At 36.9% G+C, this 26969-nt stretch overlaps 1 protein-coding gene across 3 annotated transcripts in view; it reads right to left on the bottom strand.

The window, feature by feature from the left end:
* Positions 1 to 994: 994 nt before the first annotated feature.
* The window catches only part of METTL8 (methyltransferase 8, tRNA N3-cytidine), a 79245-nt gene continuing 53270 nt past the window's right edge, over positions 995 to 26969 (bottom strand). For 2 of the 3 annotated variants that reach the window (XM_082395422.1, XM_082395421.1), the window contains exons 4-11: positions 26635 to 26726; positions 17238 to 17608; positions 15807 to 15856; positions 10823 to 10886; positions 9473 to 9612; positions 4888 to 5000; positions 4683 to 4748; positions 995 to 3943 (exon numbers count right to left, since the gene is read on the bottom strand). In XM_082395422.1, the coding sequence (XP_082251548.1) occupies positions 3795 to 3943; positions 4683 to 4748; positions 4888 to 5000; positions 9473 to 9612; positions 10823 to 10886; positions 15807 to 15856; positions 17238 to 17608; positions 26635 to 26726 (1045 nt within the window). In that variant the 3' untranslated portion in view covers positions 995 to 3794. The remainder of the gene's footprint in view (positions 3944 to 4682; positions 4749 to 4887; positions 5001 to 9472; positions 9613 to 10822; positions 10887 to 15806; positions 15857 to 17237; positions 17609 to 26634; positions 26727 to 26969) is intronic. The other variant, XM_082395423.1, reaches the window with a different exon arrangement.

The raw sequence follows: 26969 nt of genomic DNA, 5'->3' as shown, positions 1-26969 counted from the left end.
TAAATAAATAAAAGTAGCTATTAATAAAAAAATTAAAAAAAAAAAAAGTGTACTGATGAGACTAGAGGTTTTGGAATCAGACAATTCTGGGCCCAAACTGTGTTTCTGCCACTGACTCGCGGTGATATCCTAGGCAAATTACCCAATACCTCAGAGCTCCAGTCTTATCTGTTAAATGGTTACAATAAAAACTAATTCATAGGAGTTTGAGGATTAAATGAAGGAAAAATGTGGTATATAAAAGTGTAGTATATAAAAGACTTAGCACTCAGAGGTAAATTAAGAGCAGCTAAGCAGTTCAACAGGAACTAGGACCCATGCTTCCTGTCTGACTTGCAGGCAATATTTTTCCATGCATTTTACTGTCTTTCTCACGAGGTCTCATAAAACCACTGAAAAAGTTTCTGTTGCTGGAGTACTCTATATGCTGCCTTGTAGACTGTAAATGCTGTTATTAATAACAATACCTCACATATATTCAGTGCTTTAGATTTTACAATGCACTTTTCACAAGGAGGGGAGGTGAATACCCACACCAACATGTCTACTGATGACTAACAGAGGCAGAAAGCAGAAGGAGCAGAGGCTCAGAAAGAGGCCTATTAATGATGCAAATGTGAAGTTATCTGCACTTGTGAGGAGCATAACAAACATTAAAACCAATTAGAAGTAATAATGCGTGATATATTCTGGCTTCAGAAATTGGCTTTGATGAGTTGGAAAACCAGAGGAATACAGCATAGGAGTCTGGGGGCAAGAATTTAAGTTACCTGATGTTGAACGGTTTATATGGTCCTGATGCCCCGGAGGGCAGCTCTTCGCATATGGGTGAATAATTTTCACGTACAAATGAGTATAGCAACGATTTAGACTGCATGATGGTGGAAACCTCGATGTGTTCATAATTTAGAGACAACGCATATGGAACTGAGACGAGCAAAGCAAATAAGTTCTCAGAAGTCAACATTAACTGGGTGTTTCAATACGACAAATGTGTCATACCGAAATGCAAAACTTTTAATAATAGAAACCGTTACCTTGGCTTTCTCACAACCTTATGAAACAGTACTTCATGTGTGTGAGAATTTTTACATTTGGAAAATGTTCAAAAGTGAATTTTTATAAATGGAGGAAAACGGAGGGTGCATTTTTAATATAGCATATTTCATTGTTTCTGTATTATAAAATGAAGGAACACATCTTTTTCTGTTAGAAAGAAAATAGTCCTTTTGAAATTCAGCTCCCTCAGCAGATGAATTTTTAAATATCAAACTCTGCCTAACTAGTCCTAGTTCCATGGATGTGAGGGAACAAATGAGAATTTCATGCAGTTATCAAATATTTTAAACTAATACCCAAGCAGATACATTTGCAACATTTCGTGATTTCTTAATATCTATAGGCAATATTCCAAATCAGGTCTTTCTTTTTTTTTTCCTCTGCCAAAAAAATCTACATTTTGTCTGGCAGCAGACTCTAAGTAGGGGGTTGATTCAGGTAGGCTAAGGGAGAGAAAGACTGACCAGACAAGCAGAAGACACTGATAGAAATGGCCCATTGAGCAGCCATGTGGAATAGGAGGTCTATGCTAGACAGAGCCCAAAAGAGCCCAGTTTGTGTCTCACAGTCCAAATTTGGTTGATGTATTTTTGAAGTTTCTAAAGGTTAACTACATGCTGTAATACATTATAGAAAGACACGGAGCAGAATTTTACTGTGCCAGTCAAGAAGCTGGCTTGAATCTGCTATTTAGGACAGAGAGAGACAGTACAATTTACATGTATGAGAATGTGGGAATAATTTTACCTTCTGTTGTTTTTAAAACCACCTTGGGCCATGATTTTTAAATTGAGACACAAGAAGATCTGCGGGGGTTCCCATAGCAACATTAACTTATCTAACTGCCCTTGCTGTACGTAATACTTTCGTTACTAGTTTGGCTTTTAAATATACACTTTAATTAGGAAAACAACTGAGTTAAGAGTCTCAGGCAAATTTTGACTTTTACATTTACTGCATGTTTAAACAGAAACCTTGATATTGTACTTCTGAGGACTTGTTATCAAGGCAAATGTATGCAAAAACCTTCCGTGGTTTTCCTTGCCCCGATCTCTGACCTCACTGCATTCCATTCTGTTGACGACTCCTCAAGCAATCTCTCTAAATATATTTATAAGACGCCATGGCTAGGATAAAACAGAAACAAACCAACCTCAGATGGCTCTAGTCCAGAGACTAGAACCCAATGCACCCTCTATTCAAGGCTGTCTATAAGCTGACGCCCTCCCCATCTTTTCTCCACTATTCTGAATCATGAATATCCCCACCAAACATACCTGTCTTCTCACCATCTTCTGAGAGCATATGTTCTAGGACTAGCCTGAGACCTACCTCCTCCCAGAACCCTGATTCTTTCCCTTCCATCCCATAGCTGATCTTTCTCTCTCTTCAGAACCATTATTACTACTGCTACCACCACACGATGTCTGTGACTGGGCAGCAACCCTCCCCTCTTTTTTGATAACAGTGTCTTGATTTTCCTTTGAGGAACTTGCCTCCATTCCATATAGTCTGGTGGTGCCAACAAATAACCTGTCCTGCCCCAGTCTGTCAAAAGATGAATCCATGATCCAAATCGGACCAATCATATTCTTCCAGGAAGCTGAATTTTAAGTGAGTTCAAAAAGGAAAAATAGTTGGAACTGATCATTCTGATGGTGGTCCTTTCAAGAGATTGTCCATGTCTTCCAGATTTCTGTGGCTCATAATCAGTCAAGCATATCAGCTAGCTGATAAGGTCCCTATTTGAGTACTTGCTCACATATTATCTTAGATCATGATTTAGAGGCTTGGGATGCGCACAGTTTGCTTTGCCAGCTAGAGCCTATTTATGCTCTCAGACGACAAAGCTGGGTCTTTATTTATTGTATTATTCCATATAATTCAGCACAACGTAAGTACTCAGTATATGTTGTATAATGAATGACAGACCAGTTTTAGAAACTCCATTTTTACCAAGTGCAATTTGCAAGCCAATTTATGTCTTTTCTGAGGCAAGGTGGTAAATAAATTTTTAACTGCTACGATTTAAGAATTTTCTTGGGTATGACAGTTGTCTTAAAGAAGGCTTCCAACTTGTACACCTAAGAATAGCCTGAAAATAATATTAGCATTGGTCATACTTCCCCAATTTTAGGAAAGGAAAGAGAAACTAAAATTCTGTTTCAGACATTAGTCTGTGAATTAAAGAAAAAAAAAGTTTTGGGACGAACAACGACAAAACAAAAAAATATATACTTTTGTCTTGGTCTTGTGACTTTCCTTGGAAACAAGGTGAGCTGCCTCTCTGCTATCAGTTAACAATGGAGGAGAGTTCAACTGTGTTCAACTAATGTATAAATAAAGTAGATGGGTTTTTTTCACTTCTAAAAAATGGCAGGTTTCTGCTTCTCAGAATCATCTGACTTATATCGGTAATTTAACTGAATGCTTATAAAACTCAAAGAACAAACAAAATGGTTAAGATGTAATAAATCCAAACAAGCTTTAGCATATTAAGTTTTGAAAACACAGAATATTGTGCTCTCTTCCAAATCACTTACATGTGCTTAAAATGCACAAAAGAGCCCACCCACGGTAAACAGCAGGGTATACAAATTCTCTTCTTCTGACTGTCTTTTCAAAAATGAAAGATTTACAGAAGACTTTGAATAGTGTAATCCTCTGGTTTGTACCTTAACATGATACATAGTTCAGCCATGAGAAAAGAGTAAAAATACCAATTTGGAGCTTTTTTAAGTGAAGGGTAATGGTTTCTGGAATTTTCCTTGAACCCACACTCGGTGCATTTTCACTTTTTTTTTCCTATTAACTTGTAAGCGACGATCGACCAGATTTTGCTTCTCATTTAACCCAGCCTTGCAGAACATATCGTGGACTTCCCCTGTGAGACAAGAATGGCAGTCAAATGTATGATATGTGACTTGGGGGGAGGGGCAGTCAGGAACAATGGAACATTAATGGAATGAATGACAATATGAATTTTCATTTATACCAAGAAACATTCTCTAGTACAAATTGGTGAAGGAAACCCGTGACACCAAGTGGGTTTCTTCTATTTCACACAAACACACCAAGTATAAACAGTTGAACACAGCAGGTGTAACAGATTACAACACTATCGGTTGCAGCTTTCAATATTTTGAAAGGTGCCCAGATCTGAGTTTTTGTTGGTTTGCAGAGACCCCAAATGGCACATTGTAAAAGTACTCACATAAGTTTGGGGAAAGTCCTTCAATGCAGGATTCATTTTAAATGCTTTTTTAAAATGAGAAATTGACAAGAGATAAGTAATTTTCTATGGACTCTTAAAATCACATTCCCTCTTTTGGCTGTGGCATGTCATCAATTTTTTCATATCTGGGCTAACAGTACCTCCGAAATGGAAACTTCGTTAGGGTATGAGGATGAAACAAGTGATTCTTTAAATTGGAAAAAGATTAAAAGGCAAAAGGCCATTTTCAAGCTTTTACATAGAACAGTTATAATCACTAAAGTGTAAAGACATCTAATGTTTATTCAATTCTTGAAGCCTCATTTTTAGAGCTTTTGAGTTTCTCCCTGCAAATAATACCCAAGGAAAGTTTTTACGGCTAATTATTTCCTCTTATAGATAAGCATACCTTTTGTAAAGAAATATGCTCTGGTACCATCTCCTCGAACATAAAAGTTTTCAGATAAACAATGCCCTAAAAAAAAAAAAAAGTGTGACAAGAGAAACTTAGTATTCCTTAAGAAAACCACCACCACCACCAACAACAAAATTGACATGAAATGTTAACACAGCATTCTTTGAAACACAAGAAAATAACTCCAAACTGAATATACCATTACCCCTTTTAAAACGAAGCTGAGTCTTATCATATCTTCCATAGTCCCGAAATAACAGCATCCCCCCAGGTTTCAGTAACTTGGACAGTCGGTTTACAACACCTTGCATCCTTTGAAAACAAAGCAAGAGACTCTGTGGAAGTCTTGTTTTATACGTCACATTTAACCTCCTTAATGATAAAATAAGCACAGCTCAATAAGGCCAAAGAAATGTAAGCCACAAATATAAGGGGAACAAAACCAAAAATATTTTGTATAGAAAGAAAAAAGGACACCAACTTGCTAAATAATCAGATTCAAAAAGCCTAGACTATCAAGAAATCACCCAAATGACCAGAGCGGTAACTTCACAGAGCTTGATGTGTGATGTCAAAGCTGAACTGCAAAACCACATAGACATTTCTGATATTTACAGCAAATTAAGGTAGTTCCAAGGCAGAAAAAAATGAAGTCGTTTCATTTTCCTTGCAAGATAAAAAATATGCCAGAACTGTCCCAATCAGACATACCTACTAAACGGGGATCACCTTTCCTCCAAAACTAGCTGCTTTTCCTCCTGACTTCTTTATTTAGTTCAAAGGTACTAAATTCACCAAAGTGTAACACCTCAGAGAAATCTTTGACTCCTTTTATCTTTCTCTTCTTCCACTATCCTCAGCACAACCATTTGGTCATCAAATTGTTATGTCTTTTTTTAAAAACTACATATTTGATAGTTCCTCTCTCTCGTTTCCCATTGGTACGCCCTTAGTATACAAACTCCAACATCCTCAGGCTGGAAACAGAATTGCTTCCTAACAGGTGTTATTATTCTCCCTGCCAATCCTTCCTGCATATTATTGATGAATTAGTATGCTTAAAATGATGGTTTTGTCAAATCATCCCTTTGCTCAAATTTTCATGATTTTAATCCATAGGATAAAATCTTAGTTTCTTATTTGAGCCCTTAAGATCACCTACAACTGACCTCAATCTTTCCAACATCTTTCCCACTACTCCCTAATCTGAAGCATCTTTAGCCAAACTGTTACATGCTTGGTTCTGAGCAGTCCATGCCTTTGCTCACGTGGTTTCCCCTCAAAGAATTCTCTCCTCCTTACTATTTGCCTGTTTAAATTCTATTCACACTCTAAGCCCCAGTTCAATACTGGGAAGCTTTTACTTTTTTACTTTCTTTCTTTTACTGCTTATTCTACCCACCTGGCTCCCAAACATGACCCCCTCCTTGTGACTGTTTTTTTTTTTTTTTAATTTATTTTTGCCTGTGTTGGGTCTTCACTGCTGCGTGCGGGCTTTCTCTAGTTGCGGCGAGCGGGGGCCATTTTTTGTTGCAGTGCGCGGGCTTCTCACTGCGGTGGCTTCTCATTGCGGAGCACAGGCTCTAGGCGCACGGGCTTCAGTAGTTGTGGCATGCAGGCTCAGTAGTTGTGGCTCACAGGCTTAGCTGCTGCGAGGCATGTGGGAGCTTCCTAAACCAGGGATCGAACCCGTGTCCCCAGCATTGGCAGGCGGATTCTCAACCACTGTGCCACCAGGGAAGCCTGTGACTGCTTTTGATTTAATGTTTTTGGTTAAGTGTTCAAGGCCTTATATGTGATTATGGTACAGAGATGACAAAGATTTCAGATCTCATATCAACCAAGTGACTGACATTGGCTGCCAACGAAGCTCTACTGAAAAGGACTCTTAAGACTCACAGGGAATGACAATCTACAAAATCAATTATCAATGTCTGCCCTGGGCAGCGAATGGTAAATGGCAGCCTGTGTACTAAGTCCTTGCTGTCTCTGCTTTATCGAAGCTTCTTAAAGCTTCTGAGCATTCCTTATTTTAAAAATGAGGAGTTTTGATCAGATAATCTGTAAATTCCTTCCAATTAAAACACTGTTCAGGGACTTCACTGGTGGCGCAGTGGTTAAGAATCTGCCTGCCAATGCAGGGGACACAGGTTAGCGCCCTGGTCCGGGAAGATCCCACAAGCCGTGGAGTAACTAAGCCCATGCGCCACAACTACTGAGCCCGTGTGCCACAACTACTGAAGCCCACGTGCCTAGAGCCTGTGCTCCGAAACAAGAGAAGCCACCGCAATGAGAAGTCCACGCACCGCAACGAAGAGTAGCCCCCGCTCTCCGCAACTAGAGAAAGCTGGCACGCAGCAACGAAGACCCAATACAGCCAAAATTTTTAAAAATTAAAAAAAAATAAAAATTTAAAACACTGTTAAGTGGAATAACAGGGTGAAACAGTATGTCAGGTTATGAAAGAAGTAGGTAGTGAGAAAATGAAAGTAACCATGAAAACAAGAGAGAAATGACAGAAAAAGGTGCCATGATTAGAAAAAAAGCTCTTTAAAAAAACTGGAACATAAGTACATGAAAGAGAAAAAGAAAAGTATTTTTCCTTGTTTATTTTATTACAGGTTATTTTCACACTGCACTTATATCCTTAGAATTTGGCAATTAAAGAAAACCATATCTAAACCTTAAAATATTCACTTTCCGGATAAATGTTTTACGTACAGAGAAAAAAAATCTCTTTCTGCAATTATTAGCAAAACAAGCATGAAACGAAAACACAAAAAAACAAACAGCCAAACACTTCAAAATGTAGCCTCCTTCTGCAAATCCTCTCCTCCCAACTATCCTTTAAAGTCTGCGTTGCAGGTGAAGGCAAGAGGTGGGGAGCTGCTTCTCTTATCAGCCCATCTTGGCTCATAATGCAATTCCAGAGCCAGTTCCTGAGAAATGCAGGTGGGAGTGGCCTGCAGGTGACATGGACAAGAATGGGGGAAAGCTCCTTTTCTTTTTTTATCTGACTTGGGCCAACTCTGCTATCCTCACCTATTGCTGGATGGAGGGAGAGGAGAAGGAAAAGAAGAGATTAAAAAAAAAATGAGTGTTTATTGACTATTCTATACTTAGATCTTTAGAAAACATATTATACTTTTATTTCAATAACAAGAAGGACAGCTACATCTTTTTTTGTAGCCTTCTATGGTTTATTCCCATTTGAGCTGGGACCCCAAGACTCAAGGTCTAGCTGAATTGCTTTTCCAAGCTGGCAATAAGCCATTTTTCTAGAATTTTCCTGGGGCTGAATCTACTACCACAGTGCTAGATGACCCTAAAGATACTGCCTTACTTTTCACTTACTATTACCCAACTTCTACTCATTCACCTCACTTTTAGATCATTTCCACGTAGGTAAGAAAGTAGCTACTGACATGATACATCTGAACTTATTTTATAATAAATAAATAGAATGAATATATGTACTATAAAAACAATCTTTCCAAGATATCTGCTTCCCCTTCTCTTTAACATTCAATTCAAATCATGACAAAAATACATTATCTAAACTAATTCAAATAGTCTTTTTGAGGTCTTATTTTGAATTTAAACATTTCCTGTTATAGATGTCAGATAGAAAATCTTGTTCACTATCCACCTACTCTATCCTTTTTACTATTCATCCTTTTAACTGTGAAACAAAATACATAGATGACATCCTTCTACCAGTACCTGAATAATGCCAACAGTATAAACAGATTAGCAGAAAGAAATAGGTTATAGAAACTGGGAGGAAGTAACTTCATGAAACTTGATATATCTCACCAGGTGCAATTATATATTTCATTCGTTATTTGGAAATCTAACTTGCTTTTCCATAAGTAATCAAAGTGCACATCTCTGAATGAGAAGTGAAAGGACTGTAAAGGGTTCTAGTGACCTTATAACAGCAAAGAAAGGACACAATACTCGATTTCTTTGGGAAAGAGTCACACTCACCAAACAAAAAGTGGTTGATGCCAAGTCTGTATCTATTACCAGAAGATCACGAAAACCCAATTTTAAGAAACGTTATGAAGGCACAACCCCTGACACTTACCACACATGTATCTTAATACATACAAGGTGGCAAAATTTTAAGGAAAGTGATCATTTTAATTGCTGGTAATATCTCTTTGTGCTTCCTCTTCGGAGAAAAGCTGTATTTATTTTTTCAAAACCTTATGTGAACAAAAATATTTAAGTCATGAATATTTAAATGAGGGCACTAGGGCAATCTTAGATTATAAAGGTCCGAGGTTAATCTGGCAAATCTTGATAACCCCTAATTCCCTAGTGGGCTTCTTTAAAACAAATATTTTAAAGCCCATCGACAGACCAGTGTGAAGCCAAACAGATTTACAGCCCACCTCTTCATGAACATTCAGCAAGATGCTAAATCAAAGATGTTTGTTTCTGATCACCATGTACAATTTCCCTCTTGGGAGTCTATTAGGCTGTTCTGAATTTGTAATTTCCTTGAAGCTCTGTCACTTTTAATAGGTATGTGTCTTGCCAGAAGATGCTTACTTCATTCTGACAGTGACAGAAAGCTCACTAAAGAAGTAGTGTCACCAGTTTCTTTCTGAAAGTCTGAAGAAAGGAAAAACTGCATTTAAAAGGCTGCATATTATACATAATGTAGTTCATTAAATAATAAACTCAAGAATTGTCATTTTTGCTTTGATAGTTCTGAAAGCCACTCCTGATAAAGGGGCTGTACACATTTGCTCTGCCCTTTCGTCTTCATTTACCTGTCAGGATGAATGGAAGAGAGCACAAAGACGAGGAGAATGACATCCAGGATCCCATCTGGAAAAGGGTAGGGTAGGCCATCGTCACAAACGTCATGAACAAAGGCACAGCACTGGGCTGCTCTGTATGACGCGTGCGACTGTCATGATAAAGGAATGAAAAGACAAAAAAAGTTGTTAGCAGACTTCTTGTATTTTTCTCAAATTAAAAAGGTCCATTTAACTTCTCTCCAGTGCCTTTCTTCTATAAATTTGATTTTTGGATTAGGTATTCTGTTAGGTTATTTCAAGCTGTCATAAAAACTTAAGTCTAGCGCTTGGACTTGATAACAAACATTCTTTTGCAATCCCTCGTTAGCTTGGAAAGTGGAGTAGGGCCGTCTTTCTGAGTCAGTAGGCAGCGCTGTTGGAAGCCCGCCCTGTGTTACTTCAGAGGCAATGAGATGGTCCTCGGCTCTCTCACTGCTTATTCCATGCCTCCTTTGGCATTAATATATAAATATCCTATAGTGCATAATCAACATTAGGTAATGGTGATGGCTGTACAACTCTAAGTATACTAAGAATCACAGGATTGTATACTTTAAAATGGTGAAATTTATGGTATGTGAACTATCCCTCAATAAAGATGCTATTTTAAAAAACCACATTAGAGTACACACACACACAATTTGCCTATAAAAACAACACTAGAAGGATATATACCAAAATACTAACAGTGATTCACTCTAGGACTCTAAAAAAGCATATTATAAGGTAAATTTTATCTTCCCCTTTAGGCTTTTCAGTATTTTAGAAAATGTCTACAACGAAAAACTATTAACTCTTATTATCAGAAATTATGTTCCATGTGTTTACTATACATTTTTGTTAGAATTTCCATTCCTTTTCCATTTCCTAAAATTACCTCTTTTTGCTATGATAATGCTTACTAGCATTTGGGAATTGGTCAAATAAGGCCCGGTTCCCACCACTGTTTTCCTTACAGTTGAGGACATTTTAGATTTGTAATATATGCCTTTTCAGACCTTTTTTATTTTTTTTCAAAAGTTTTAATTTAATGAGTGCCTACTATGTGCCAAACTGTGTGTAAAGCTCTAGGGACATAAATATAAATACCACCTTGTAGGAACCACTCCCTTGAACTCTATATTAAATCCCAAACAACTTCTATCGTTTTAGGGTAACATCTTAGGCATCAGTTGATGATATGATTCGCAAAATTGTAAAAGCTCAGTTAAAAATGGTCACAGATTACATTTGATGCAGTTACATTAAAAAATAATCACTTCAACAGCAAAAAATTAGATTTTTTAATATAGCTCTCTTTAAAGAAAATATAAGGCATACCTTTACCAGCTCCACAGCTCCAGAAGCAAAATCACAACAATAAAGAAAGAACTCTGGAGCATTCCTATGAAAATGAAAGAAATATTTAAATCTAGAGTCCAGATATGCTGAAGCTACAGAAGAAAGGAAAGTGTAGGTTTGAACTTATATTTCTTTAACAGAATTTTGGATGACACTTGGCTTGTTGTTTCTTCTTTTTAGACACTGTTCTCTGCAGTGGTGTGTGGATGCCTTCATGTTGTTTCTGAACCAACATTATCTCAAACACTTATCAATTACAGGGTGACTTTCAAATTCCTGCCCTGATTTTAAGGCCCTCCATTATGTGGGCCTACTTGCTCTATATCCCATCATACTCTCCCATGGGAAACCTCCAAAGCCATCCATCAGCATTGCTCAATCTTCCTCCTACCCCTCACAGGCACTCTTTCTTGTCTGCCTCCAGCCAGCATGGCCTGTAACTCCTCTTAGCTTAGCCAAGGTCTATCCTCTCCAAGGACCCTCAACCCCCTGTGTCCTTTGGTGCTTCGTTTCTCTTCCCGTGTGTACGTTTCTCATTTGCTCCTGGACCTCTCACAGAGGCTCTGATGCACGGATGATGATGTATATATATATATATTTTAGAAGTTGCATTTATGTGCTGTTAAATATAATATTAATATGTTTATATTAACAGCATGTAAATACAACTTCTAAAAAATAATAAAACACTAATATAGTCTTATCTTTTCAAGTGATTTTCAAACTTTTATTGAGCCTTATATATGGACCAAGCATTAGAATACAAAGTAGTAAATGAAACTGTCTAATAAAAACTGTCTAGTAAGAGTATGGGATTTGCGAGCCAATTACACCTGTGTTTAAGTCCTGGATTTGCCACTTATTAACACTGAATTTGACTTAACTTCTCCGAGACTCAGTTGCTTTACCTACAATATGTAAATAAAGTAAGCAAATTCAGGGGTTTTTTTTGGGGGGGGGATGTTTACCCATATGAAAATCCTGACTAATTTTAATTGGCCTCCACTGAACTTAGACAAGTTCTATTTGGTCTTTACCTGAAATTCAGTAACGATGGCTGAGCCATGGTTACTAATGGGCAGGCACATACAGCTGTCCCTTGAACAATACAGGTTTGAACTTCGCAGGTCCACTTACACATGGATATTTTTCAATAGTAAATACTAAGTACTATATGGTCCGTGGTTGATGGAATCTGCAGATACAGAAGGAACCACAAATACGAAGGGTCGACTATAAATTATTCGTGGACTAACCCCCCACATTGTTCAAGGGTCAACTGTACTTTGAATTTTGTGGGTCAGTACCCTTCCTAATCATACCTTGTATGCTATTAGCAAAGGATCCTTGCATCATCTTGCTTAGTAGTGTGTCTGAATCACAGAAAGAGATCAGTATGTCCTAAACAGTAATTAAAGGTATGGTCCTGGCTCTTGTGGATTTTATAGCCTAGTTGGGGACATATACAATTTCTATAGAAGTGTGCATAAGGCAGGCACCCTCAGGTGAAAGTCTTAAGAATTTTGAAGGAGGGGGATGGCATTGCTAAGTGGGGAGAAGGGGAAAGGGTTTAGAAGTGGGAGTCACATGCTAGGGATGAGAAGCAGAGTTGATCCTGAGAGCCCAGTGTGTGACAGGCTATATGGGCTTTGAAGCACATAATTAGAACTTCTAATCTGATTCAGGGAGGCATTTCAAGCAAGGAGGACTTCTAAATAAATACGGAATATAAGCACAAATATGCATTTAGCAAAATCTCACCCAGGCTCACATTACTCTCTTAAATGCTACTCATTGATGAATACTACATTCATGTATAATATTCATATATAGTATAGTATTCATATATAGTGCCATTCTGTGGCACTAGGGGTTTGCATTCAAATTAAGATCTGTCCAAATAAATTAATGTATCATGAATAGGATTTGGTTATGAAAAGTTAACCAGTACTGAATCAAAGTTAAAACTTGTGCTGCTTGTCTTTTCTCATCCATCCCATATAAAAATTGTGCTTTATTGCAGCATATATACCCTTATTGTTTCCTATGAAATCCATATATTTGTGACTTGTAATTGTTGGTTGGTCACACATGTTTGAAGTGTCTCAAAAAACACTCAGATACATATAGTACTATGTGGTATGATGGCTAAGGGCAAGGGCTCTGAAACCAGACTGCCCAGGGTTGAATCCTGGCTCTACCACTTAGCTGGGTGACCATGGAAGAGTCATCTAATCTCTCTGTAATTGGTTTCCTCATCTTTATTTTTTTTAATTAATTCTTTTATACTGTAGTATAGTTGATTAACAATGTTGTGTTAGTTTCAGGTGTACAACAAGGTGATTCAGTTACACATATACATGCATCTATTCTTTTTCAAATTCTTTTCCCATTTAGGTTGTTACAGAATATTGAGCAGAGTTCCTTGTGCTATACAGTAGGTCCTTGTTAGTCATCTATTTTAAATATAGTAGTAGTGCGTATATGTCAATCCCAAACTCCTAATAGAGATAAATATGGCATCTAAGTTGGTTGTAAGGATTGAATGGACTCATATATGTAAAGTTTCTAGAAAGGCGCCTGACTCAGAGTAAGCACCTAATAAATGTTAGTCATTCTTATTATTGTTGCTATCATCATCACCATCATCATTATCATCATTGTTATCATCATTAAAGGAAGATCTGCCTCTGCCTTCCAGGAACTTAAAAACTTAAGAAATTAACATGGTTCTATAAATACTTCCATATAGCTCAAAATGCTTCTCTGGACACTGGCACATCTAGCTATTATGAAAGGTATGCAGTCTATCTTTGGGCAGTAGTTACTAAACACTCACAAGATACAGAACAGTCTAGTAAGCTAAAGGAAGGCATGTGCCATTTGCCATGTGTCCTACCAGACGGCAGCTTGACCTCTGAAACTGAATTCCCACTGCATCAGCAACCCAAGTTGGTCTTGTGATCACCCAATGACTTTCCAGAGCTTTTCAGTAAAAACGGCTGACTGCCTTGGCCCTTCTCCCAGCAAACAGGTGTAAATATCACCACTACCACCACACCACCAAGCACTCTCTTGGCAAGGGGTTTAAGAATTAAATGATCCTTGGAGAATGATATGACCTCTCAATTCCAGAGGTCTAATTATGGTAAAATATTCTAAAAATGTAAAACATTAATCCTATCCTCTCCAAAAGTAATAAAACACAATTTCTGTGGTGGGAAAAAAAAGTCTAATCCTCCCTTTGGAAGGCTAATCACTGGTTGCCTTTTAAAGATGAATTAATTATCTCAGGTTATTGAGCTACAGTGATTTCTAAAATATGAATATGAGGCAAAAAAAAAAAAAGACACATCCACAAAGAAAGAGTCAGGGGGTGAGGAGGCAAGGGCTTGCAATTATTAGTTGGAGGGAGAAGTAGAAGAGGGAAAAATACAATTAACAAGTGGGGAACCAGAGATATTAATCAGTCAGTATGTACCAAGCTCTATCTATATTGTATTGTTAGGCTACCTGAAAAATCAGATTAGAGTAAAATATGCTCTTTACCTCAAGGAATATATGAATAGTAGTTGAAGAAATAAGACATAAAGAAATGATATGCAAAATAATAACTTGAGATGAGTCATAAAGTAACACATAATCAACCGCCAGTGTAGTAGATTTATGTGTATTACAAGTTCAGAGATCACTGGGGTGAAGGAATCTGGCTATGTGGTATAAAAGAACAGGAAATTTTGGCCCAGAAATTGGAAAAGGGAAAACAAAGAAAATAAGTCCCGAAAGAGAAACACCATTCAGAACCGCAAACTGGCCAGCATCACTTCTGGCTGGACACTTTAACTGGTAATTTGATGATATTAGGGAATTACTTAATTTTTATTATGTTAGGTTTATAATAGTAATGAAGTATGTCCTTCTTTTTGGAGATCCATCATAAGTACTTAAAGTGTCATGATGTTGGCCTTATGTTAGTAACTGTTGAAACAAGGTGGTGGGTGTATGAGAATTCACTGTATTACTCAGTTTTTCTGAATGCTTTTACATTTTCACAATGGAAAGTTAAAAAAAAAAACTTTCTTAAATTTAAAAATAGGCATAGTGAAAAGACTGAAAGGAATTATAACAAAAATTCTGTCAGCAGCTATGCTATGGTGGTGGGAATAATGGGTGATTCCCCCCAACCCATTTTCCTCTAATGGGAACGTTCTACAACGTGCTTATGTTGATTTTATAATGGAAAAATAGCGGGAAAGCTATCATGTAAACTTAAAAAAAAATAGGGACTTGACAGACCAGCCATAGGTAAAAGGTGTTAAAGTTTTGTAAGGTGTATCTTCTTCCTCACCTACTAAAACGCATAGGTGAGGTGGTGAACGGGAAGGGCAGGTCAGGAGAACATCTTTGTTCCTATCACCTACTTCTGCCTTTTTGAATCTTAGGGTTAGGTGCTATAACTCCAAACAATTTCAAGTCTAGATACAGTCATTTGACATAGGAAGGTTTTATGCTGGGTGTGGCTCCAGAAGTGATGACAAAATAAAATGAGTTTAAAGCTTACACTTTATTTTGTGTAAGCTTTAAACTCAATTCTCTATGTGTAAAATGACACCTAAGTAACCTGGAGGGGTAAATAAATCTCTAAAGTTCAGCAATTCCCAGCTTAGCGGAAGGATCAAACCTCTTACTCTCTTCTTATTCCCTCATCCACATAAACACAAGCTTAAAAAATTACTTCAACTCATGGTGGACAACCCATGCCTGTGAAACATTATTTTCAGAGTAATTCTCAGTTCACATGAAATTAGACGCTCAGACCAAGACACTTCTTTTGAAATTTCATTTAGTCATTGTTTATATGGGAACAAGAACACTACTGGCATATACATGACAACTTTTTCCCAGAATTTCTCAACCTCCCATACGTATGTAGAATTTTGTAGGAGAAAACTCTAAAACTCACTGCAAAGTGTTCAGAATTGGAAAAACACTATTCCCAGCACCACAGCCAACCTAAAATCAAAGAGTAAACAAATATCACGAAAATAAAGTTAAATTTTCCTCACCAATGTCATATTTTTTTTATTAAAAAAAAAAACTAAAAGAAATTTACTGGATCTCTGGGTATAGGAGAGTTTTCTAAACTCAAAAGCAATGAAATAAATCACAAGAATAATATGCACTGAGAAATTTGACTATGGAAACATTTAAAATTTTTACATACCAAACCTCAAAATAAACCAAATTAAAAGGTGACAAACACACTGTGAAAAAAACATTTGCATTAAATATGATAAAGGGCAGAGCTCATTTTTTAAAAAGCATCTGATAAATAAAGGAAATAAACAGAACACAAAAGAAGTACAAATGACTTCTAAACGTTTGAAGGACTATATGACCTATTTAACAATCAAAGGAATGCAAATTAAAATAAGGTATAATTTTTGTCTAACAAAGCAGAAAGCACTAAAATAAGAATATTCCAATCAGTAAGGGTGTGATGAAACAGACCTACACTGCTGTGAATTGGTATTAGTACAACTTCTTAGAAAGCAATTTGGCAATATATTTTAACAGTATTAAAATTTTTTTATAAATTATGAACTAGTAAATTGAACCCAAATAATAAAAGAAAATGCAGAAAAGTCTATACCCAAAGATGTTTGCTGTTGAAAACCTGAAAACAATTTAAATGCCCAGTCAAGTGAAAACAGGTAAGTAGAATCATAGTATTCCACATAGTAAAGTATTTTGCAGCCATGAAAATGTTTATAGAGAATTTTTAAAGATAGGGAAAACCGTTTATGTTATAATGTTCAATACAAACAAAGCAAAACCCCAAAATGCAGGTAGAGTATAGCTCAACTATACAAAACAGTATAAACAAAAGGAGAAAAAAGTCAGTTAAATGTTAACAGTGGTTAAATTAAATCCCTTGTTTATGAGACTGTAGATTATTTTATTCTTTCTCTTCAGCAAATTCTCTGTAATCAGTATATATTATCTTTACAATCAGAAGGAAAAGGTTTATTTTTTAAAATAGAAAATCAAGGTCTACACCAGATTATAGCAAATTACATACTTCACTTATTTCTATTTCACCTAAAAGTGGGTAATAACAGAAAGAGATAGAAATTAAGGCCAAAACTTTATTGGTATTTAAAACATCCTTCAAGTTAGAAATTAAAGTAGACAAATTAAAAAAAATTTAAATCACAAACTTAAAACCTGACTAATTAAAGATATGAGTCCCTTAAATAATTTTTATGCACAAAAGTATATGAACACTTAATTAATAGTTAGATTTGATCATTTTCCCCCCTAAAAAATCTGGATCATTATTAAAGTAGTATGGAATGTACATTAAAAAATTTTTGCCCCTGCAGTACCATACCTCTAGGATTCTGAAAGTGGCATTGCTACCAGGAAACAATTCAGTCTTCAGAGGTCCTTTTCTGTGTTCTTTGGAGTCTAGGTTGGAAAAATCAGATCCTGCTTTGTTTTGACCATCTGATGAGCCAGAACTTTCTCTATAATGATCTTTTTCTTCAGGCATAGTAGGGCAGTGCATTCTTGAGAAACAATTTGCAGCATGAACTTTTACATGATTCCACGATAATTCTTTTACCTTCTCTTCAGTTTTTTGACCAACTGGAAGAATTTCAGGAAATTCCCTCAACAGCCAATTACGATCTTTGAAAAACTTATTCTTATGAATCTTATAAAATGTGTCCCAATATTTACTAGCTTCACTCTCATACTTCACTAAAATAAAGAGAAGAAAAAAGATTTATTTTACTATGAATTATATTTATCATTAGTTACTATTTTAATAACGAAATATATTTAATAATTAAATACTGTTAAATATATTACATATACTATTCATTTATAACAATTATATTTACTATTGAATAACTTTAATATTATAATAATTTTTATTTATCTGACTTTTTTTTACCTTTTAAAGGTTAAAACTACAGAGTATTAATCCTCACAAAATGTGTCAATGTGTGGGGTATTTGGGCTTACCCTGGTAAGTCTGCTTCTGTCTCAATAGTTTAGCCAATAAATTTTTGTGAGGAATATAATCATTGCACACTGCTTTCTACAGTCTAATCTTGAAATCTTAATGATCACATTTTTACCAATAACCTGTAAGGCTCTTTATTATCTTAGAGAAATGATACCTCATTTTTTATGTCTCTGTAAATGCAGTTTCAACACGACAAATGTCTGTGCAAACTGGTAATCAAACAGGAAATTGTGGAATAATAAATGACATAATCTTAGAGCTAGAACGGTCCACTGAAATAATCTACTCCAACCCCCTTGTTTCACGTTTGAAGAAAGGACACACAGAGAAATGAACCCACTTGTCCGGGTCCTGCAGCCCTGTCACAGCAGAAGCAGGACCGTATGTTCTGACTCCTGGGGTCTAGAGGCCATCCCGTAACTCCATTCTTCACCCACCTCCAGAGGCACCTCTTCTTATTGACATCTCCTAATATGAAGCCTTAAAGAGAATTTCTGATGCAATTTAAAAAGAGATATGCATTTTGTGATGTCATCCCTTCGATTACCCTGGGTCCCAGCATCAGGGTTAGGTCAACAGCCTCAGACCTTCAGGCAATTCTTAGCTTTCTGCCTCTTTCTATCTGCAGCTTAAATTAGTATAATCATTAATTCACTCACTTTCTCACTCACTCACACAAGAAACATTTCTTGGATACTATTACATACCAGACCTAATCCCTGGGTTAGGAATTACTTTCACCCAGTGTAGACATGTGACATTTCTAAAGTGCCTTCAAAAAAATTTAAAAACCTTCCATTAATATAGAATAATTTTCAAGACTTAATGTTAGGTGAGAAAGCAAAATGTAGAACAGTAAGTATATGATGCAACTATTTATTAGAAACAAAAGAAGAAAAAAATTCATGTGTGTACATACACAGAAAAACAGTCATGTATGTATATACACATATTTACTGCTATATGGGCAGAATACTTCTGGAAGGATAATCACATAATTAGTAGTACTGGTTGCCTCTAAAGAGTGGAACTGAGTGGCTGGGGACCAGAGTTTGAGGAAGAATTCTCATTTGAATTTTGATCCATGCGAAATTACAATCTATTCCAAAAATAAACTAAAACTAAAAACAACAGACTCATTTCTTTGAGAATTTTAAAGAAGCCCTTACCCTCAGAACAAGCAGTTGCCTATAGTCAGGTTTGTCTCTGTTACAGAACCCTGTCCTGAAGCCCTTATATTTTTTCTTTTCTTTCCACTTTTATCTTTATGGCCTTGTACAATGGATCTCCACCCATCTGGCCACAAGACTTCCTTCCCATCAGGGCTGAATTGTATCTGGCAGCAGGACTGCTAGAAAGACAGAAACTCCCATCTGTATTTAAGGTCTGAGAAATGAAAGTAGATCTCTGTAACAAAAGAATTATGTGATGTTGAAGTCCAAAACATGCTCTCATCTGCACTAATGGGAGGAAGCCTATTTATCACTAATCTAAAAATGCTGTATATCTTTAAAATAGTTCTAGCTCTACTTTTAAAAATTGGAGTGTACCTGATATACTGTGTAAGAAAACAAAACAACATTCCAAAAATCAGACTCAGGAGGAATTAGGAAACCGTCAAATTTCCCCAGGGTCTTCTCGCACCTTCTCTTCTTCCTTTTATCTTAAGATCTCTCTTTGTAACTCACTCTATGTTGGTAAAAGATTTTTCTGCTTAATAAAAAGTGACCCACCTAAGAAGACCTATATTTAGTCAAATCTCTAGCATTTGAGTTTCCAATACCAAGTTACTTGTGAAGTGAGTTTGAACCTAACTGTAAGTAACTAGAATGTAATATAAGTGATTAATTTGTGGGAATATCCCCCTCGGAATTAATTGGCAGGGGAAGAGATAGATAGCAGGGGAGTAACTTGAAAGAAAAGATGTTCATAGCAGTGCTATTTATAATAAGACAAAGTAGAAATAACTCAAACAGCCAGCAACATAGGAATGACCAAGCAAACCATGCATGTCAAAACAGAGTAATCTTATGTAGCAATTAAAATTTAAAGGATAAAAATATTAAGAGAAAATATTCACACAGAATGGTCTATACACTGACTGCAACTCTAAAATTTATTTTATATTCATTTATAACCATCAGATGGAAATTTGGAGTGATGGTAATAATTTAACGATTATTAGGTAGTTCTTTCTTTTGCAAAGTTTTATCTACATCTTACATGAAGATAAAGAATCTTGGTTGAATTCTTCATTCTACTTGCCCAAAGAGTTTCCTCATTTGATGAGGGGTTGAATTAGAGCAGCGGCCCCCAACCTTTTTGGCACCAGGGACCAGTTTCGTGGAAGACAATTTTTCCACGGAGGTCGGGGGGTGGGGGGAGGGATGGTTCAGGAGGTAATGCGAGCGATGGGGAGTGATGGGGAGCAACAGATGAAGCTTCGCTCGCTCACCTGCTGCTCACCTCCTGCTGTGCGGCCTGGTTCCTAACAGGCCACGGGCCGGACCCCCGAATTAGAGTATCTCTATGTTTAAGCTCTAAAAAGTCTATGTACTTTCCTATTAATTCCCATGAATTTATGAAGAACATTAAACATTCAGTTTTACAAACTGCAAAATCTTGGATCAGATTGCTGTCATAAATATGAGCCTGTACTACTGTTTAATTTCTACAGTTTATAAAGAAAATGAATCTGCAGTGAGGTGACTAGAATCTGGTTCAGGTACCAAATATACCAAGCACCTAAATTCAACCCTAGCTTATCCAATCTTTAAAAAGGATCTGAGTACTATTAAAAGATGATGGTCAAGGTCTGCTAATATATACGCTTTCAAGCCTTTTTCAAGTATTTCCCACTCAGGAATTAGGAGGAAAAAACCAAACATCACATAAATCATTGTACCAATAACAGCAGCACAATAGTACATACTACGTGTTTGTGCCAGGCACTATGTCAAATGTTACTTGGATTTTTTTTCCCATTTAATCCTAATAATACCTCTCAGATAGACATGTTCTTCCGATTTACAGACAAAGAAGTTCAAGGTCAGAGGGGATAAAAAAATTTGCCCAAGGTCACCCAGCAGAGCCAGGACCTGAACCAATTCTATCAGACTTTATGCTCTTAACCATTATACTATACTGCCTTCCTAACACAAAATCAAGATTAACCCCCTCCAAAATATCTCTGAAAATAATGTTTATCTGATTTTGTACTTTCCTCTCATTATGAAGCATCAAGCTGAAATTAAAACCTCAGTATGACTTATAATCAGTATAACCAAATAGTAAAAATAATGCTGATTGGAGTGAACCTACATAAAGACAGATCAGAAAAACAGACTTAATTAAACCCCATTTGAATTATATAAAAAATAAACTATGCAAGATTGTATGATGAAATTATGATGAGCAACAGGAACATAAAATGCTCTATGAGAATGGATGGGTTTGTGGGACAGCAACAAAACAGAAACAAAACAGGATAGGCTGGGATAAAGGCTAATGAGCTGGAACTTTTTTTTTTTTTTTTTTAAAGTTGTGCTTTTAGCAGTACCTTCAATCAATGCTGGCAACTCCACAGTTCCCAGTAATGTATAACAGCTTCTGAGACCCCACGGAAGCTCAATCAAACTCATAATTATGGCTATGAGACAAGGTAAACACCTCCAGCATATAATTTAATTTCCTGAACTGCAAGAGTATCTGTGATAACAGGGGAATTGGAAGAGCAACTTTTCTGACCATGAGTGAAAAATTTAGTTTAATCTTGCTGTTCACTCAACTCAAGTTCAGGCCAAAAATGATAAAAGATTATAGTGTAGAGAAATCTGCCCTGTCTTCATCTTGTCCAACTGATTTTCTAAACAGGTATATTAATGATCAATTTTTCTTGGAGGAGAAAATTTTCCCTTTACTCTCCAAGGTTGCCAATTCAGAGTTAATTGCTCTCTGCCAACAGCTGTAAAAGGGATGTAGTGATCTGTTTAACCACAGCCAGATGAAGCAACTTTTCAATTATTCATTTATTAAATTCAATACTGCTGAGGGGAAGAAGGACTATGACACACTAACCATACTTAAATATTCAGAATTCACCCTGAATCACACTGAATATAACTAAGAAATTGAATTAAACCATGTATATGTATCTGACATATATGATATGATTAATATGAATTATGAAAATTTATTCTAAGTTGCAATGTAACAAAAGGCAATTTAAAGCTATTTTTGCACAGCAATTACACAAACACCTGAGCTCTCAAAGTTGGAAATTTCCACATGTCACTGATAAAGTTAATTGTCTAATAAAAGAAAACCCTTAAAGTTATGAAATTTAAAGTATACTTCTAAGAGCAGTGTATGAAATTAACAACCAAAGCTGACCTACAAACAAGTACCCTAAATTTATGAGCACACAAAACTTTTAGCTACTCTATTTTTTTTTTCTCACATAGGACACTCTCAAGTGGTAAGGTATTCACAAAGGAAGGTATAGTGGAATTCTCTTACTATTTTCCTTGACATAGATAACTCATCCTAGGTAGATAGTTATTTACAAGGGTATTTTAAAGTAAAAACAGCAGCTGCATTTGTTATTAACTTTAAAAAACCCATTACATTTGCTAAATTACCAGCTGAGATATAACACACTGGAGATGTTTTTAGGAAATTATAATCATGTTAACTCAAAAACTGCCAAATGTATCTTTCTCATTTCTCTGAATTAACCTGCTTTAAAAAGAAATCTGAGCTATTATAAAATTTAAAATAAATTACCAAAAGGAAATGTGGAATTAAAACTCATTAATCTGGGCATCTAATTGGAAGAAATATTGCTAATGAGAGCCTGGATGCTTTACATGTTAATCACAGGAATGAATATGTCAACCATTGTACAGCAAAAGACTGTCTCATTTGTGATGGATAAGTTCTTATTTTCAGAATTGTGAGGGTGTTTCCGGACTTCAGTTCTCACCAAAGACTGAGACAATAGGTGACAAATGGGAAATGGGAGTGACAGGAGAGACTGACACACAGAGACCAAAAGAAACTTGCCAGAGAGTTGGCCAGCATGGGAGAACAACCAGTATTTCCTCCCAGTGGCATTAAAATAAGTAAGATAAAATCAGTAGACAGTGCTCATGCCGTATACTATTCTGCAAATGGAATACTTTATGATGGGAGAAAACTGGCTCTTTCAAAGACTTAGGACCCACCTGGATAAGAAGAGATGGTGATTAACAGGGGCAGTGGGAGAAGAACCGGGTCACAGCTTCCTTTGGGTTTTCACAACGTTTGGGAATAGAGCTTTTAAACGGATCTATTCACCTTGACCCATATTCATCAGAGACATTAGATTTCCAATTAGAAGCCTCACCTAGGCTTCTGCAGACTAGCAGGTCGATGATCCCTGGTGGAGACTGGACTGGGTGTCTGGGTAGGTATCTACTCTCACTGTAATGTCCCGTCACTCAACACAGTTCCTCAGGACAGAAGTTTTCTTTCTTTGCCATGCTCAACTGCTGCTCTGTGCAAACTTGCTTAAGTGTGATGTAAGGGTCACCCTCACTGGGTGTGTTCCTCTCCTTGTAGCAGTTCTCTGACATGCGTGAAGTCCACTGCACTGAGTGGGGGGGTGGGGGGAGGTAGGAAGGGAGGACGCAGAGGGGTCCCAGCGGAAGCCTTGATCACTTTGAGTCATTTTAAAATGAACTCTTTCGTTTTGTGTCTCCACGGCAGCCAGAAAACTTGCTCAGAAACAGACTGCACATGCTAATAAGCAAACCAAATGCTTCAAAGCAGTACCATCAGCCCTCTCCAGCCTGCTTTTCCCGCTTCTATAGAGAGAGGCCAGTCACCACCTTTCTATTTCAGTCACATTACGGTTCTGTGGGAACTGTCATTTTCCTTTACTGTGGTTTCCAAGGCCTGAAAATAACCTTCTCATTAGCTTCACTCAAGTTCATTGTTAACATAAATAGGCCAAAATAGGCAGCCACGTACAGAGCCCTTTAAGGGAACATTATCAGCACTGCTCATCTATTTATGTTCTAAACAGAAATACTCAAAAGAGCATGAATAAAAAAAAAAAATCCTTGGTTTTTCATATTCTCAGGAAATATACTCTGGATCATTTTTAACTTCCTGGAAAAGAATTAAGATGACTGATATCTTTTAATTCTGTTCAGGCTTGACTCTCTCTGTCACATCCAGGTGGCCGCTAGCAGAAGCTTGAGTAATGTGGAAAATATGTCTGTGCAGCTGCTGGCAAAGAAGCAGAATTATACTTCCTCAGAAACAGTGTGACGGAGTTCCTGCAAAGGAATGCAGTGCGGGCTGATCTGGGAGCAGAACTGCCACCGGTATGCACTCTCAAATCCAGCCCCAGCGCTCCCTGGCCACATCCCACTCTGGGACTGCATGGCTGGAGCTCCTAAAAATAGAATGGTTCTCCTGTGGACCAGGTGCTCTTCTTTCTTGTCTATCCTCCAGGACATATTCATGCTTACAGTAAGGAAGGAAAACTAGCTCTGAGGGATAACAAATGATGCCAGAGCATAAGACAGGGCCACACTGCCCCCTTCACTGGCAAAGGGCAGCTCATGAGGGCTGTCTCATTAGCTCAAGTTTCAACAGCTACCTTTGCTTCAAACCTTAGCCTCAAGTGTGGACTAAAGTCACCAGAACAATAGTTAACTACCAGTGGGATTAGTGCTTTTCACTACGCTTGGCTTGCACAGAGGAATGCAAACATCTTTCTCTGGGGAGTTTCAGGACAGCTGATCAATCTGGAAACAAAATTCTATCTCAGGGGTTGGCAAACTTTTTCTGTAAAGGGCCAGACAGTAAGTAGTCTGTGTGGGCTACCTAAGGTCCTTGTTGCAACTACTCAACTCTGTAGATATAGCTCAAAAGCAGCCATGGACAATGTTAACAAATGAGTATGTGTTCCAATAAATCTTTATTTATAAAAATAGGCAGTGGGCTGGATTTGGCCCCTGGCCATAGTTTACTGCCTTTCATTCTATCTAACAGGTACACTGACAGTGCTACATGAGTGATTGAGAAATGATGATGACCAGAACCAAGTTGTTCTGGCAAAACTAACCTATGGTATTAGAAGCCAGAATAGTGGTTGCTGTTTGTAGAGCCTTAGGGGTTTGGGAAAGTAATTGGGACAGAGCATGAGGAAGTTTCTGGGTTACTGGTAATATTCTGTTTCTTAAAGTGGGTGTTGGGAAAATTCACTGAGTTTTATGAAAACTTATTTATGAATTGTGTTAATTTCTATGGGTATCTGGTACTTCAATAAGCTGTTTTTGTTTTTTTTAAAGAAAAAAAAAATCAACCTGTTTTAAAGGAGAAATCATTTAAGAAAAAAAAGGTAGGAAAATCCTCTCTAGAGAGTGTAAGTGTTGGGCCAACTGCCTGTCGGTTCCCAGCTATGCATTGAGAAGGACAGAGGCCAAATTTTTTTTTAGTGTGCTTTTTAAAAAAAAATTTGTGGTAAAAAACACATAACATTTACCATCTTAACCATTTTTAAGTGAAGAGCCCAGTAGTGTTAAGTATATTTACATTGTTGTGAAACAGATGTCCAGAACTTTTTCATCCTGCAAATCTGAAACCCTATACCCATTAAAAAACAACTCTGTGTTTCCCCCCCGCTCCCCTCAGCCCTTGCTAACCACCATTCTAATTTCTGTTTCTATGAATCTGACTACTTTAGGTACCTCATATAAGTGGAATCATAAAGTATTTGTCTTTTTGTGACTGGCTTATTTCATTAAACATAATGTCCTCAAGGTTCATCCAGATGATAGCATGTGACAGGGGTTCCATTTCTTTTTATGGCTGAATAATATTCCATATGAAGAGACCACATTTTGTTTATCAATTTATCTGTTGGACATTTGGGTTGCTTCTACCTTGTGCTATGGTGAATTGTGTTGCTATGAAAATGGGTGTGCAAATATTTCTTCAAGACCCTTTCAATTCTTTTGGCTATATATCCAGAGGTGGGACTGCTAGATGATATGGTAGTTCCATTTTTAATTTTTGGAGGAACGTCCATACTGTTTTCAGTAGAGGTTGTACCATTTTGTAATTACTCTAACAGTGCATATAAGGGTTTCATTTCTACACATCTTCACCCACACTTGTTATTTTCTGGTTTTGTAATTGTAGCATAGGCCAATACTTTAGAAGCCATTTTTGAAGGTTGGCAAGGCCTTACCTAAATTAAACTCTAAATATCAAAGGCCTCCAAGAAAAGTACCTCAAATCCTTATTGAAACTTTATGTTCAATAAAAGACCAGAAACATTTTGATATGACTTTACCTTCTTTGCTCAAAGTTTTTGAATCTGTTGAATATTCCTAGCAGGTCAAGTGCACAACAGCATACTAAAAGATGCATAACCAAAGGAAAATTTTTAAATTATGTTTTCATATCTTGTTTGAAATGCCACCCTTATGTATCTCCCAGAGAAAGCAATAATATGACTATCGAAAGAGATTATACTTATAGGGTGAATACATAATTTATTTCTTTAACTTTGGTTCCACTACACTGGAATAACTGGGAATTCTCCCAAAGGAACAAGTAGATTAGCAAAGGTAGAAGCTAAGAACTCTCTAAAGTAGTGGCACGATTAGGAGGAAAAGAGACTGAGGTGTGAACTGAATCAGTGGAAGGGCAAACAGGAAAGCCAGGCTCCAGGAGATACAACATGTAGTTGCTTTACCTTGTTCTTCCAGAAGGACTCGCACAGCTGAGTTTTCCTCTACTTTTTTTCTGGCTGCTTCTTCTTCTTCTTTTGACCACTGCATGTGATCCCTTTCAAAAAATGAAGATTATAAAACATGCTTTATAACTGAAGAAGGCAGAAAAAGAGTGACAAGGGATAACTCTTTCATTCTAGCTTAGTCAAAGGCAAATGACACAAACAAATTCCAAGGCCAATGAATACGTTTTGTGTCAGATGTTCCTTGTGACAGTGCCGGTGCAACCCTGGAGCGCCTACAGTCCTTCTAACTCTGGGTGTGTTGCAAGCCCCAGCCACCTTCTGGAGATAACTGC

Source organism: Balaenoptera borealis, assembly GCF_965194805.1.
Source record: "Balaenoptera borealis genome assembly, chromosome: 6".
In the NCBI taxonomy this organism is placed as follows: Eukaryota; Metazoa; Chordata; class Mammalia; order Artiodactyla; family Balaenopteridae; genus Balaenoptera; species Balaenoptera borealis.
Note: the sequence above shows the minus strand (reverse complement) of the source record. Positions and strands in the feature narration are given on the sequence as shown.